This window comes from Medicago truncatula, chromosome 6 (assembly GCF_003473485.1).
Source record: "Medicago truncatula cultivar Jemalong A17 chromosome 6, MtrunA17r5.0-ANR, whole genome shotgun sequence".
Lineage (NCBI taxonomy): Eukaryota > Viridiplantae > Streptophyta > Magnoliopsida > Fabales > Fabaceae > Medicago > Medicago truncatula.
This window is the reverse complement of record NC_053047.1, coordinates 39,816,341-39,829,860: the sequence shown is the minus strand read 5'-3', so window position 1 is coordinate 39,829,860 and position 13,520 is coordinate 39,816,341. Positions and strand designations below refer to the sequence as shown.

Sequence of the window (13,520 nt, the reverse complement as noted above, 5' to 3'; positions counted from 1 at the left end):
TTTTACTTATATTTAAAAACGGAGGAAGTAATTAGGATCACTATATAAAGTGTTTCCTACACCAACTGTAATAAAAAAATTCTCATTCATTCAATTCTAAAGTTAATCTTGCTCTTAGTTTATTGAACTATTTGTAGGTTATACCATGCTTTTCAACACTCACCATGTCACCAAACATAGTCTTAATTTTCTTCTAGTTTATACTAAAGAAGCAATTTCTTTAAAAGTATTGCTTATGAGTTTCTATAAATGCCTCCATTTCAACTTCTTCAATATTCACTTATATGATAGTATATTCCAATTTTCATCATTGTTCTTCAATGTGATACATAAAATACAAGCTCAAAAGTTGTAGTGATCATTATTAACCTAAAACTTACATCGTTTAGAATTAAAAAAAAAAAAGCACTGTAGTAGTTGATCCAATTCATGTATATATAGTGTCTAAAGGTAGCTTGAGATGAAAGTTTCAGAGCCATGGAGAATTGTAAATAGGAGTTGCAACAGATTTAACTTGAAGATACTTGTGAAGTGCTTCCAATCCATAATCTCTTCCATATCCACTCATTTTATACCCTCCAAAAGGGCAATCAATATCAAAGGCAAAATAGCAATTGATCCAAATGATACCTGCACGAATTGACCTTGAGACTGTATTTGCAATATCCAAATTCTTTGTCACAATCCCTGCTGCTAGGCCATATTTGGTATTGTTGGCTTTCTTAATTCCTTCCTCAATGGTCCTTCAATATTTAATTCAACATTTAGGTGCACATTCATAAACATCTTTTAAAACTAAGTTTAGGGTTTAAAAAAAAGTTTGTGAATGGAATTTGGGCCGTGATATCGTGGTTATTGACCAACACTTTATATTGAAGTTATGTTTGATGCCTGACAACACTCACAATATTGGCACATGTGGTTACGTGCACGACAATATTGTGAGTGTTATTGGGCATCAGACATTCTTCAATATAAAGTGTCGGTGATTTTAGATGTCTCTGCGACTTTAACTCGAACTATATTTGACCGTGATTTTCTATGATATTTAAAATTTTGATACTATTGCAACTCTAGTTTAAAATCATGACTAAGATGACGAAAAAGAAATATAAATTATACTTACTTGAACTTAGAAAGTGCCATAACAGGTCCAAATATTTCATCTTGTGCTATTAACATGTCATCCTAATCAAATTTTCAAAAAACAAAATAACAATTAGTTCTATTGTTCAGTTATGAGAATGACATAAGGTTTCATTTTTCTTGATAATGTTGACATATACCTTAACATTGGTAAAAATAGTAGGTTCAATGTAGTATCCTTTGTTTCCCACTTGTTTACCCCCAGTTAATAATGTGGCTCCTTCATTCTTTCCATGCTTAATATAGGAAAGAATTTTATCAAATTGTGCCTTACTAGTCTGCAAAGAAAATAATGTGCAAATGAGAAGTATGTTGGTAACAATTTCCTTCCGATTCTATTTATAAAGCGCATAAATTAATTTCAAATGATCTTGATCGTTGATTTGAGATTAAACGGTCAAGATATGTAACTGCCTGACACATTTACAACAAGGAATCTATTTTGAATTATTGTGCATATTTAACATATCCTTACTTGGGGTCCTTGTTGAACTTTAGGATCAAAAGGGTCGCCAACGACCCAATTTTTCGCCTTTTCCAACACTTTCTTCTCAAATTCATCGTAAATCCCTTCTTGGACAAAAACTCTAGAATATGCAACACATATTTCTCCCTGAAAATTACAAAGAGTTACTTGAGTAACAAGTCTTTGATCTTTTTTATGTTACAAGATTTTCCTTGAAGGAAAAATTATATACCTTGTTGTGAAGGATTCCAAATAGAGCGAGATCAACAGCTTTATCAACATCAGCATCATCGAAAATTAAAACAGGCGACTTGCCTCCTAATTCAAGTGATACCGGCTTCAAATTACTCAATGCTGCAGCCTGCATTACTCGACGGCCTGTTTCGGTTGAACCTGTAAAACTGACCTGTAAAACCAGTCAAAATTAGTAGTTGTCAATGCCTAGTTTGTGTGAAATGTAATGCATATTTAACTTATTCAATGGCATAAAATTTCATTTGAATCCAAATTACTGCATCAATGTCCATATGTGAGGTTATTGCAGCTCCAGCAGTTGAACCAAATCCTGGCAGTACATTGAGCACTCCATCTGGAATACCAGCCTAGATGAAAAGGAGAAAGAAAGAAATGAAACAAATTGACATTTTTTTTAATTATTATAGTAAAAAAGTTTAAAAGTAGAAATAGGTACATGTTTTCTTAAATTGAACCTATGCTAATAATTTTCATCCATGTATTGGTGATGCTAACAAACTAGACATTAACACCTTAGATACCAAGGATTAGGGTTCATCATATTAAGATTGGACTTTTCACTTTCCGACTTTGAAAACCGGATTCAAAGTATACCAAGTCGGAACGTGAGCTCTTCTATCTAGATTGGACGGTCCAAATTGCTTGATTATGAATTCTCTTACCGCAAGGAATCCAAATCCTTGAAGATATCCCGTATGATAATGTATTCGTGATGCTAACAAACTAAACATAAACACATTAGATACGAAGGAAGATTGGAGTATTCACGTTCCGACTTTGAAAATCAGATTCAAACTACCTAGTCGGAACGTGAGCTCTCTTATCTTCATTGGACGGTCCAAATTGCTTGATTGTGAATTTCCCGTCAACAACGAATCAAAATCCTCAAAGATACACCACAAATGCTATGAATTAAGGAACTATAAACAATCTTTCAAAACCAACTAAACAAATTTTCTTTAACCTTACCTCCTTAGCAAGATGAGCAAAAAAAAGTGATGAGAGAGGTGTTTGCTCAGCAGGCTTAAGAACCATAGTACAACCAGCAGCCAAACAAGGAGCAGCCTTAGCAAAGAACATAATAGTTGGGAAATTCCAAGGTATAATGTGTCCAACAACACCAATAGGTTCCATCAAAGTATACATGTGAAGATTCCTAGAAGTTTTGAACACTTCTCCGTGAACTTTATCAGCTGCACCGGCGTAGTAACGTAGGATATTGGCTGCTTCGGGTACATCTACTGTCTTACACCAACTGTATAGTTTCCCTCCATCAATTGTATCCAATGCTGCTATTTCTTCTTGGTTCTGTTCAATTAGGGTTGCCCATTTCACCATAATCTTTGCTCTCTCCTATAAAATAGTTCATGAACATATCAAATAAATGCATGTTGATTCCTAGTTGAGAACATTGGCTATGTTCTTTGTCTGAAAATTTGTTAGGCATTATTTTTTGCGAGTTTCTTTTCCCACACTCCAAGCTTCTCGCGTATCCTACAACATTTCGGATTATATAATACAAAAGGTGTAAAAACGTTCAGGAATCCTCCATAAACCATCCATTTTTCGGATTTTAAAATCCGAAATAGGGTGCCTAAGAAGTTTGGAGGGTGGGAAAAGAAAAATATATATTTCTACAGCCACTTATTCTATACATTCCTTAACTATTTTTTGTCTTTCTCAATATTCATTTTTGTCACTTTTCTTATACACTCTAAGGGATGTCAAAATTTTGTTTCCTCTTTTATTGTGATCACCTTGGACAAAAGCCAGCTAGATAACTACTCATATAAAACAGTTAAATAAATGAAAGTAGCCTTGGAATAATTTATGAAATATGTGTGTTCAAAGAGTAATTTATGAATGATGCTTGGTAATGCAACTTTTCATCAAGAAAATCCACAAATTTGTTTTTCTACGCTTTCTGAGACAAAGTTCAAATCTACTCAAAAATAGTTGTAAAATTATTGTGAAGGTTGGTGCTACCAATACTCACCGAAATACCTAACATAAACTCAATCTCTTATAGAAGTGGGACCCACATGAAATTATTTTGTGAAATTGATTTTAGTTAAAATAAGTTGAATGTGAAGTGATATTAGATTCATTAAATAACTGATGTATCTTGATTATATAATATAGTCCAGATATATCAGATATTTAATTAATTTGAAAAACAAATTATTTATAAATGTGACTGGAGGAGTATGTTTGAATATGTTCACTTAAAAATGATTTGAACAGTAAATTTGAGTGGAAAAATTATGTTGCATCAAAAACTACAAATTATAAATTAGAATCAGTTCTACAGGCAAAATCAATTCTCCATGATAACAACCAAAAATGTCAAAAATCAATTCTATACTTAGCTAATTAATTTTGTCACATTCAAAATAGGTGAAGATTTGAACTTACAGCACCAGGCATACGTGGCCATGGACCATTATCAAATGCTTCTCTAGCAGCTTTCACAGCAATATCAACATCATCTTTGGTAGCTTCTGCTATTTTTGTAATCACTTCTTCTGTTCTTGGATCAACAGTCTCAAACGTTTTTCCTTTTTTTATTTCAACAAAAAATTCAATATGCATATAAGTATATCAAGTCAATTAAAACTTTGTGACCAAAATAGTCAATTTTTATTTTTAAAAATTTGGACCATTACCCCTATATATCTATGATTTGACCAGTATACACCCAAAAATTATATCACACTTAATTAACTTAATTTGATTTATCCCTCTCCAACATTTTTCTCTAACCAAGTTGAGATATATATAGTCCAATGTCAAACCTACACATTTTTTCTAATAGTAGAAATGGAATGCATATATTTGGTGCTAAAATATAGTATCCAAGTTGAATTTTGATAGTTGATTTCTCATTTCTGTATATCATGGATAAATTTTCATCAACGACTATACAATTCTATATTTTTCATTGATGACGTATATATTTTTTGATGTATTTATTCAATCCAACATCATGATCACTATGTTACTTTGTAATAACATTTCTTTAAAAAAAAAAAAATCAACAAATATCTAAATGATAATACATGATTCAATGACTAAATAAAAGAATTATATTCTCACATATAAAAAAATATTTGTCAATCTATAATCTTTAAACTTTTTTTTTTTGGCTCAAATCTTTAAACTCTTACTTTATATATTTAGCTAGGACACGATGCAAAGGTATGAATTATTTTTTGTCAAATGGTCACATTGCGAAAATTTCACATATTACATGTAGAAAAATAGAGAACTGTAGGTTTAAACTTGCGCCTCAAGATATCAAATATCCTTGCACTTGCTGCAATTTAGTTGTACTCCTATTTACTTAGCATGTATGAATTTTTCTTTTAAGGCATGAAATGTTAATTAGTAGTAGTGCAATAGTAGTGAGGTAAATATTATACGAAAATTAAAAAGAATTGAGGCAAATATGTATGAAACTAATTGAAAAAAACCTGAAACTGAATCCACGAATCCTCCATTGATAAAAAGCTTTTTAAACTTTATAGTTGGAATCTTAATAAAGGAGTCTCCATTGATGCTGAGATTGTCCATCTCTAATTTCTATACCTACCTTTCTCTATTAAATTAAATATGCAATATATAATTTTAAAGAAAGAGTAACTTGAGAAAAGGGGTGTGGTACATGAGTTATTTATAAGGAGCAATGACACATATGAGTCTACATTATATTTAAAGAATATGTGGAAAAATATCAAGCTCAAAAAACGATTTAAGTTCTTTTGGCATCCCCTAATAATTTGGGACTTACACTTTTTCTCCTTTCTAATTTTCCACTTTGAATGCCTTAGCAAAGTCAGAATTTGTGGGCAATGCCAAGAATATGGTGCCAAACATATAAACAGAAAAATTGTGTGAAGAAATTGTGGTTCATGTTCAAGGATAGACAGCAATAACAATATAATAAAAATAAAAGTGAAACTGCACCCAAAAAAATAATAGTGAAACAATGTTATTTTTTATTTTTTTACAAGAAACAATGTTATTTTTATTACCCAAAAAAATGATAGTGACAATTTTTATGAATCATACTAATTTTATTTTATTTTACAAAGAACAATGTTTTTTCTTATGAAATGATATTTTCTAAAATACAAAACTCGACAAATAACTTATTATTTCATAAAAATAATTGTTAATTTATTGATTTATGAAGTAAATGTATCAATACATACATACATCGATACATTTTTATTATCTAGGCATAGGTTTGCTATGCATAACCGATATCAAGCCCGGATAAAAGAAAAGAGTTGTGTTAGATTTATTTTTAGCAAGTTACACGAAAAAAATATTTGATTCACACAATGACAAAATATAACTCTAACTACCTTTGTAGATCTTACTAAGCGTACTAAGCATCTCAAATATTCACAAACAGTTTAGATCTAGTATAGGACTAATCCTCAAATCGGATAAAATATGATATTTAATTTGCAACCCTAGTAACCAAACTTTTTTTTTTCTATGAAGAGAATTGTATTGTCATCTCTCTCAACACCATATTAATTTATTTTTTAAGTCTACGTTAACTCGTCATTTTAGGGTTTCCTCCTTCAAAGATGAAGAAAAGTAGTATTTCACCATTTGTTTTAAGGCAATGAACGATTTGTCTAACAAATTTTATTCAAGCTTTTTTTAGAGAAAAAGAAAAGTCTTTATTGTTGTAGACCCACAGAAGTTTTAATGCAAATAAAAATAATGTGAAATGTTGTACAAACATGTTACACAATCTGATCTAGCAACTAAGAACTACTCAAAAATTGAAGTGCATGCTTAATATTATTTGGATCCTCTCCATTGAAAATTTTCTCAAGTTTTCTCCATTTTCAATCTCCACCATTAAAATATAACAACCACTATTCATTACTCCCTCCGTTTCAAAATGAGTGTTGTTTTAGGTGTTTACACACATATTAAGAAATGCAATGATTAAAAGAAAGAGAATGATTATTTTACCAAATTATCTTTATTAACTATTGGTTAGTTTTAAAAGTAATACTACTTTGAAAGTAGTGTGCAGAATATTAATTGGATGATACAATTGAAAAGAAAAAGTTATTATTGCATTGGAAATTAAAAGTGACATTCGTTTTGAAACAATTTTTTGGCTAAAACGACACTCATTTTAAAACGGATGGAGTATAATTTAATTCTCACTTTCTCTCTCATAATTGATGGTTGAGATTCCACATATGAAAAAACTTGAGAGAATTTTCAATGGAGAGAATCTCAATCCCGCTTAACATGCACAGCACATGCCACCTACCTACCCTTGACTGACCAAATATAGAAGTGCATGCACGTCACACAATAAGCACACCATCGAATAGAAAAGTCAAAAACTTAAGCTTTGTTTTCAGCCAGTCCTACATCAGAATTTTTATGTTCTCCATTGCTTTTTCTTCGTCAAACTCCTTATTGCAAAGGATAATCCATACAAATGATACATATGCAAACACCCTTCGACTTCTTGATTCGAGTGTTTGAATTAAAGTATGAATGATTAATCTCACGTCGACTATAGTTGAATAAAATGTTAAATATATAAAAGAGTGATTTACATGATGTTTGTTCTTACCGTAGTGCACGAGTAAAAAATTGAACATTTAAGAAATAAGTGACTTATTGTTTCGACTACGCTAAACCCTCCTACACTATTAAGAAAATATTTTAAAAAATAATACCATGTTTTATTCTTTTCATTTTTATTATTATTTTAAGTCTCGTTTACTTTTTGAAAACTTTTCAGTTTTCTTTTCATAAATATATTTTGGATTTAAACTACTAGCAAGGGAATAGAATACTCAAGTAGTAAACAATTGTTGTAGAGTAAAGATGGAAGAAAAGCTAGAAAGAATGTATTTATGGAAGAAATGAAAACAAGGTTTTAGTATTTTCAAAATTTCTGAAAATGTTCGATTTATGCTTAAAAAAATTAAAATAGATTGATGAAGAAAATATTAGATCTATTTTCTCTTAAAAAGTGCTAGTTTTAAAAAGTTACTTGCATGATCAAATTAAAAATCTTAGGACATAATAACATAGGAAAAGTTTGGTGTAACACCATTGTCTACAATTTGATACGGTTCAAATTATATAATCCGAACTGTCCCAGAGTATGTTAAAGTGTAAGGTTTAAAGGGTTTTGCATTGTGCATAACATAGGAAAAAATTAAACGACATAATTCAAAAGCGTAAAACAACATAATATGATAAATGGTGATGAAAGGGAAGGTGTTTCAAGAGGTGTTTTTGAACTTGATCCAACTGTCATGTCAACTGACATATTTCTATTGACAGGGCAGCAAAGTTCAAGGTCATAAGAACCTCTTTGTGTTCATAGCTGCATGATAATGTTGAAAGGGAATGTGTTTCAAAAGGTGCTTTTGAACTCGACCATGTTGTTTTACCAGCTAACATATTTCTATTGGCAGGGTAGCAATATCTGGTTTATAACAATCTCTTCGTGTTTAGATTTGTTGGATAATTTTTCATAGTTCTTTGTTGTGTTAATCGGCAAATCAACCAAACGCGTCTATTTATACAAGTTGTTGTGCGTCGTGGACCAAATAAATTGTCGGTGCAATATGGACCACAGAAAAATCATGTACTTAACTGGTTCGGAATATATAATTAATCTGAATTGTCTCTCACCCTACAAAGTACGAATTTTAACACGGGTAATTTAATTTGAACGACATATATTAAATATAACAATCTCAAATACATCAATTCAACAAAGTAAAACACATAATAAAACAAAAATAACATATCACAAATCAGGCAAACTAACTTCTTTATATGGTTCCTCCATGAGAGCCATGATTTCTTCATATGTGATAGATATTTGGTAAGTGAACCAAAACTATCGAAGTAATAAATAAATTTGTATCTACGAGGACCGTTGTTAATTCTACTCAGCAATTTCTTTATCAAAAAAGATGTATTAAATTCAAGGTTGCCCTAGCAGTTGGATTGGTATTTGTAAAATAAACGAATTAAAAACAATGAAAGTTTGGTTTTAGAAAATTAGAGAGATGTTTGATTAAGACCTTTGAATCCTCTGAAGTTCTCCTATGGTAATTTGCACTCCTAATTCAAGCACTCCGTAAGTGACAACCCCTTAATCTCTTAAGTGAATTCAAAACCGTTGGAGGTATTAACAGAATGTTAATCCCTATGTCATAACATAATAATGATCTATCTCTAGATTGATTACTTAGGTTAAACTTATTACCTAGATCAGTCAAAATCCAGAGTTAGTGGTCATTCAATCTCTAAGATCGATTTGCATACTCCTAAAGCCAGGGTTAGTGGTCGATGATAAACATACAAAAAGCATTAAACATAAAGTAATATAAATTAAAACTAGACTTTCATTGATATTCAAAGGAGTTCAACAAACTAGGGTTCTCATAGGATTATATCATATTCATCTCAAGCTTAACCACAAAAGAATTAGTTACTCCTAGCTAAAGTACAAGATAACTAACGTAAAAACAAGGATTCATACATGTATTGGATGATTGACTATGAGTTTTGATGGTTGCCCACCAGATCTCCAAAGTCTCCGCTCCAAAATATGCCTTTTCTCTCTAAAATCAAAAGAATCCGCACTAGATTCATAATGCATCAAAAGAATTAGTTACTCCTAGCTAAAGTACAAGATAACTAACGTAAAAACAAGGATTCATACGTGTATTGGATGATTGACTATGAGTTTTGATGGTTGCTCACCAGATCTCCAAAGTCTCCGCTCCAAAATATGCCTTTTCTCTCTAAAATCGTGAACCCTTATTCTGAAAACGGACTTTTGATTATATAGGCCTGTGAAAATCGGCCCCCGAGCTATAAAAATCGGTGCCCGAACCTCTTTAAGCTGCACAAAACGCGTGCCCAGCCTGTCAAAATCGGGGCCCGAACTCTTCTATTTGGGGCCCGATTTTTTACAAATCAAAGTGCTCTTTTGGTGGCTGGAATTTGGTGCCCGAATGCTTGGATTCGGCGGCCGAATTGAACTTTGCTGGAAATCCAAATTCTTCAACTTTTGTTCTTTCAACTCCTATTTTCTTAATGAATTACCCTAAAATTTACATGAAAATGTCTGCAAAACTAGTAATGACAGAGTGTCATCAATATGTTATGGGTCGAATCAATTTTTTTAGAGTATCTTCGAAAGAATCAAGGAGGCATCCAACTCGATTGTTTATTTAGTATTATACTAACTAAATATTGAGAAAGTTGTTCTCACGTTATCGTCATTATTGAGCTTTATCTGGGTAAACTAGCGCTTCCAGCTGAGTCGGTCGATGGATATCGATACTCAACACAATCCATCCTCCTTGTGTCTATGTGGTTGAGTCGACAGTTGATTTGGTCTAGCTGATCCATCAATTCAGAGAGAGTGACATTGTTTCGAACCCGAAATAAATTGGGTTTTTCCCGATTGTAATAAACTACAAGTAGTTTAATATTCAAATTAATGACTGAGGTGTCCATGATTATTTGGTGTGGTTCACACCATATGAAACACAAGCGCACCAATTTATAGAATTTTTTATGCGACGTAGACCATAGAAATTATTGGTTCAATGTAGACCACATAAAAATTGTGTGCTTGACTAGTTCGGATTATATAATTTGAATTGTCTCTCATCCTACAAAGTGCGAGTTTTAACACAAATAATTGAATTAGTTTTGATTATATAATTCGAGCATTTCTGAGATGGTTTCAGATTATATAGTTTGAACTAGTTCCGAGTGTGGACGGTGGCTTGGGCAACATGACTGACTCGTTGAACAGTTTGTTCTTGGGTCCCTTGACTAGTCAGACCAGTTTCACCATTTTTTTTCACCATGATTAATGGACCGTTACACTCTATGCTCCACCTTTCACAAACTCCTCCCTGTAAATATCCATCAATCCTTCACGAATTCTCACTCCATCTCGCATTCTCTCGTTCTCTTTTCTTCTACAAATTGCTTCTACCGTTGGTCTTTCATACAAAAAAGTTACTCTAATATTTTAGGGAGTATGAATGGCCGCCCTCTGTAAATTGGCAGCATCTGTCTGAGTGTAAGATTGATCATCAAAGTCTCATTCTTCCTGTAGGGTGAACAAATCTTACCCCAGTCTCTTTCCTCCTCTATCTTCTTGCACCATTGCTTTAGCATTATGAGTTTAATAATTTTGTGTAAAAAGCTTCAATATTAATGTAAATGTACTATAAAAAATATGATTTAATAATAAAATGAGAATTTGATTCATTTTTGTCGCTTTACATTTTTGTTTTACATTAATTTTAATTTTGGTCATTTCTAATTATGTCTTCTTAATACTATATATGAGTGTTGTTTTGTAAATTTGAGAAATGCATAATTTTGAATTATATAATCCAAAACATGGTTTGAATTATAAAATCTACACAAAAGGTATTTTGGAAAGAAAAATAGGGCGTGTGAGAATCGCATGTGGTGGGAAAAGTAAAAGGAACAAAAAATGAATAAAAACAAAAGAAAGCCCAAATAAAATAGAAATGGGTTGTTGCCACCTCAATATAGAAAATAATCGTACACTATCAAATTGGAGAATTTCTTTTTCCACCCTTCTAAATTCTCACGCGCCCTCCATTTTTTACTAAAATACTACCTTTTGTATTATATAATTTGAAAAAAAAACACATCAATTCGTTTTATTATGTGTTATATGTTTAAAATGAGTATTGTCATGGTAGAGTTTCTTTATCGTTGTTAGAAAAAGTTGAAACTGCAATATAATTTAGAGACATAAAAATGAGTTTTTTTTTTAGGGATAAAAAAAAAATGAGTTTCTTTATCGTTTCTAATATATAGCATATTGTATTTATTTTAGTAAAAAACGGAGGGCGCGTGAGAATTTAGAAGGGTGGAAAAAGAAATTCTCCAATTTGATAGTGTACTATTTATTTTCTATATTGAGGTGACAACAACCTATTTCTATTTTATTTGGGCTTTCTTTTGTTTTTATTCATTTTTTGTTCCTTTTACTTTTCCCACCACATGCGATTCTCACACGCCCTATTTTTCTTTCCAAATTACCTTTTGTGTAGATTTTATAATTCAAACCATGTTTTGGATTATATGGAGCAATGTACGCTATTGAATTAGCAGCTCAAAAAGGTTGGGGTCATATTTGGCTGGAAACTGATTCCACTCTGGTAACATTAGCTTTCAAGAACAAAAAAATTGTGTCTTGCCATCTCAGAAACCGATGGGAGAACTGCATTCACTTGATCTCTTCTATGTCATTTTTTGTTACACACATATATAGGGAAGGGAACCATTGTGCTGATCAACTTGCTAACATAGGGCTGGCTTTGAATACATCTTTTTGGTGGGATAGCTTGCCACATCAAATTAGGGAAGCTTATACTAGAAATAGGTTAGGCTTACCTTATTTTAGGTTTTGTTGATTTTTAGATTTTGTTGATTTTGATATCTCTTGTAGAGGGTATTGGTTGTGTTGTCCCCCCTCTTTCTTTTGTATTCTCTCTCTTTTTTTAATATATTTTAGGGATTTGCTTTCTTGGCAAGTCTCCTTTGTTTAAATATATATATATATTGTATTTTGTACGTCAATTTTTTCTGGTTGTGACGTGCTAATTTCCCTCAAAATTTTACAATTGTACAAATATAATAATTTATTTTTTAGGCCAAATACCACTTTTGATCTTTTTAGTTTTACAGAATTCCCAAGTTAGTTCTTTAACTTTCGAAAGTTTCAATTAGGTCCTTTCAGTTTGACAAAATTTCTAAGTTAGTCATTTAAGTTTCAGAAGTTTCAAATAGGTCCTTTTAGTTGATAAACTATTTCACCGTCATCGTTTCAAAAGTTTCAAATATGTCATTTTAGTTTAAAAATTTTGAAACTTAAAGGACTAATTTGGAAATTCTGTCAAACTAAAAGGACATATTTAAAACTTTTGAAACTTAAATGACTAACTTGAAAATTTTGTCAAACTAAAATGACATAATTAAAACTTTCGAAACTTAAAGGACTAACTTGAAAATTCTGTCAAACTAAAAGGACCAAAAATGATATTTAACCTATTTTTTATTGATCAACGTTAGGGAGTGAAATTTCACAATAACAATACTGAATAAATCAAACTTAGACTAATTATGTTAAAAATGAATTAAAAGTGAGACTAGAAAATGTTGTTTTTGAGTGATATTTCAACAAGTTCAAATCCTTAGTTTGTTTGAATTTGCTTCCTTTAGAGTCTTTATATATAATGGATATAATTTAGAGTCTTTATATATATGTGATATAAACTTGTATACAAGTTAGTACAAGAGATTGGGTGGAAAAAGGCATTTTTCGTGTAATCTTGTCCACGTGATTGGCTTTGCCAACATTTTACTTCTTGAAATATTAAAATAATAATACTTTTAAAGATATATTTTAGATTTGAAAAAGCATGTTGTGAAAATCATGATTTTAATGTATTTTAACTGATTTCTTTAAACTTAGGTCAATTTTTTATTTTTTATTTTTGATTTCGATGTTTTTTGCACAATTCTATTTATTTCAATTTTTTTTTTCTGCCGTGTTTTTTATTTTCCGTCTTAA

At 31.1% G+C, this 13,520-nt stretch overlaps 1 protein-coding gene across 1 annotated transcript; it reads right to left on the bottom strand.

Moving 5' to 3' along the window:
* Window positions 1-316: 316 nt before the first annotated feature.
* On the bottom strand, window positions 317-5,579 carry LOC11439969 (aldehyde dehydrogenase family 2 member C4). Its single transcript, XM_003620474.4, has 9 exons — window positions 5,341-5,579; window positions 4,283-4,425; window positions 2,837-3,220; window positions 2,125-2,214; window positions 1,845-2,018; window positions 1,622-1,759; window positions 1,287-1,424; window positions 1,127-1,188; window positions 317-743 (listed from the first exon to the last, which is right to left on the bottom strand). Exons 1-9 carry the CDS (start codon window positions 5,438-5,440, stop codon window positions 470-472), a joined length of 1,503 nt encoding a protein of 500 aa, XP_003620522.1. The 5' UTR covers window positions 5,441-5,579; the 3' UTR covers window positions 317-469.
* Between the last annotated feature and the right edge of the window lie 7,941 nt (window positions 5,580-13,520).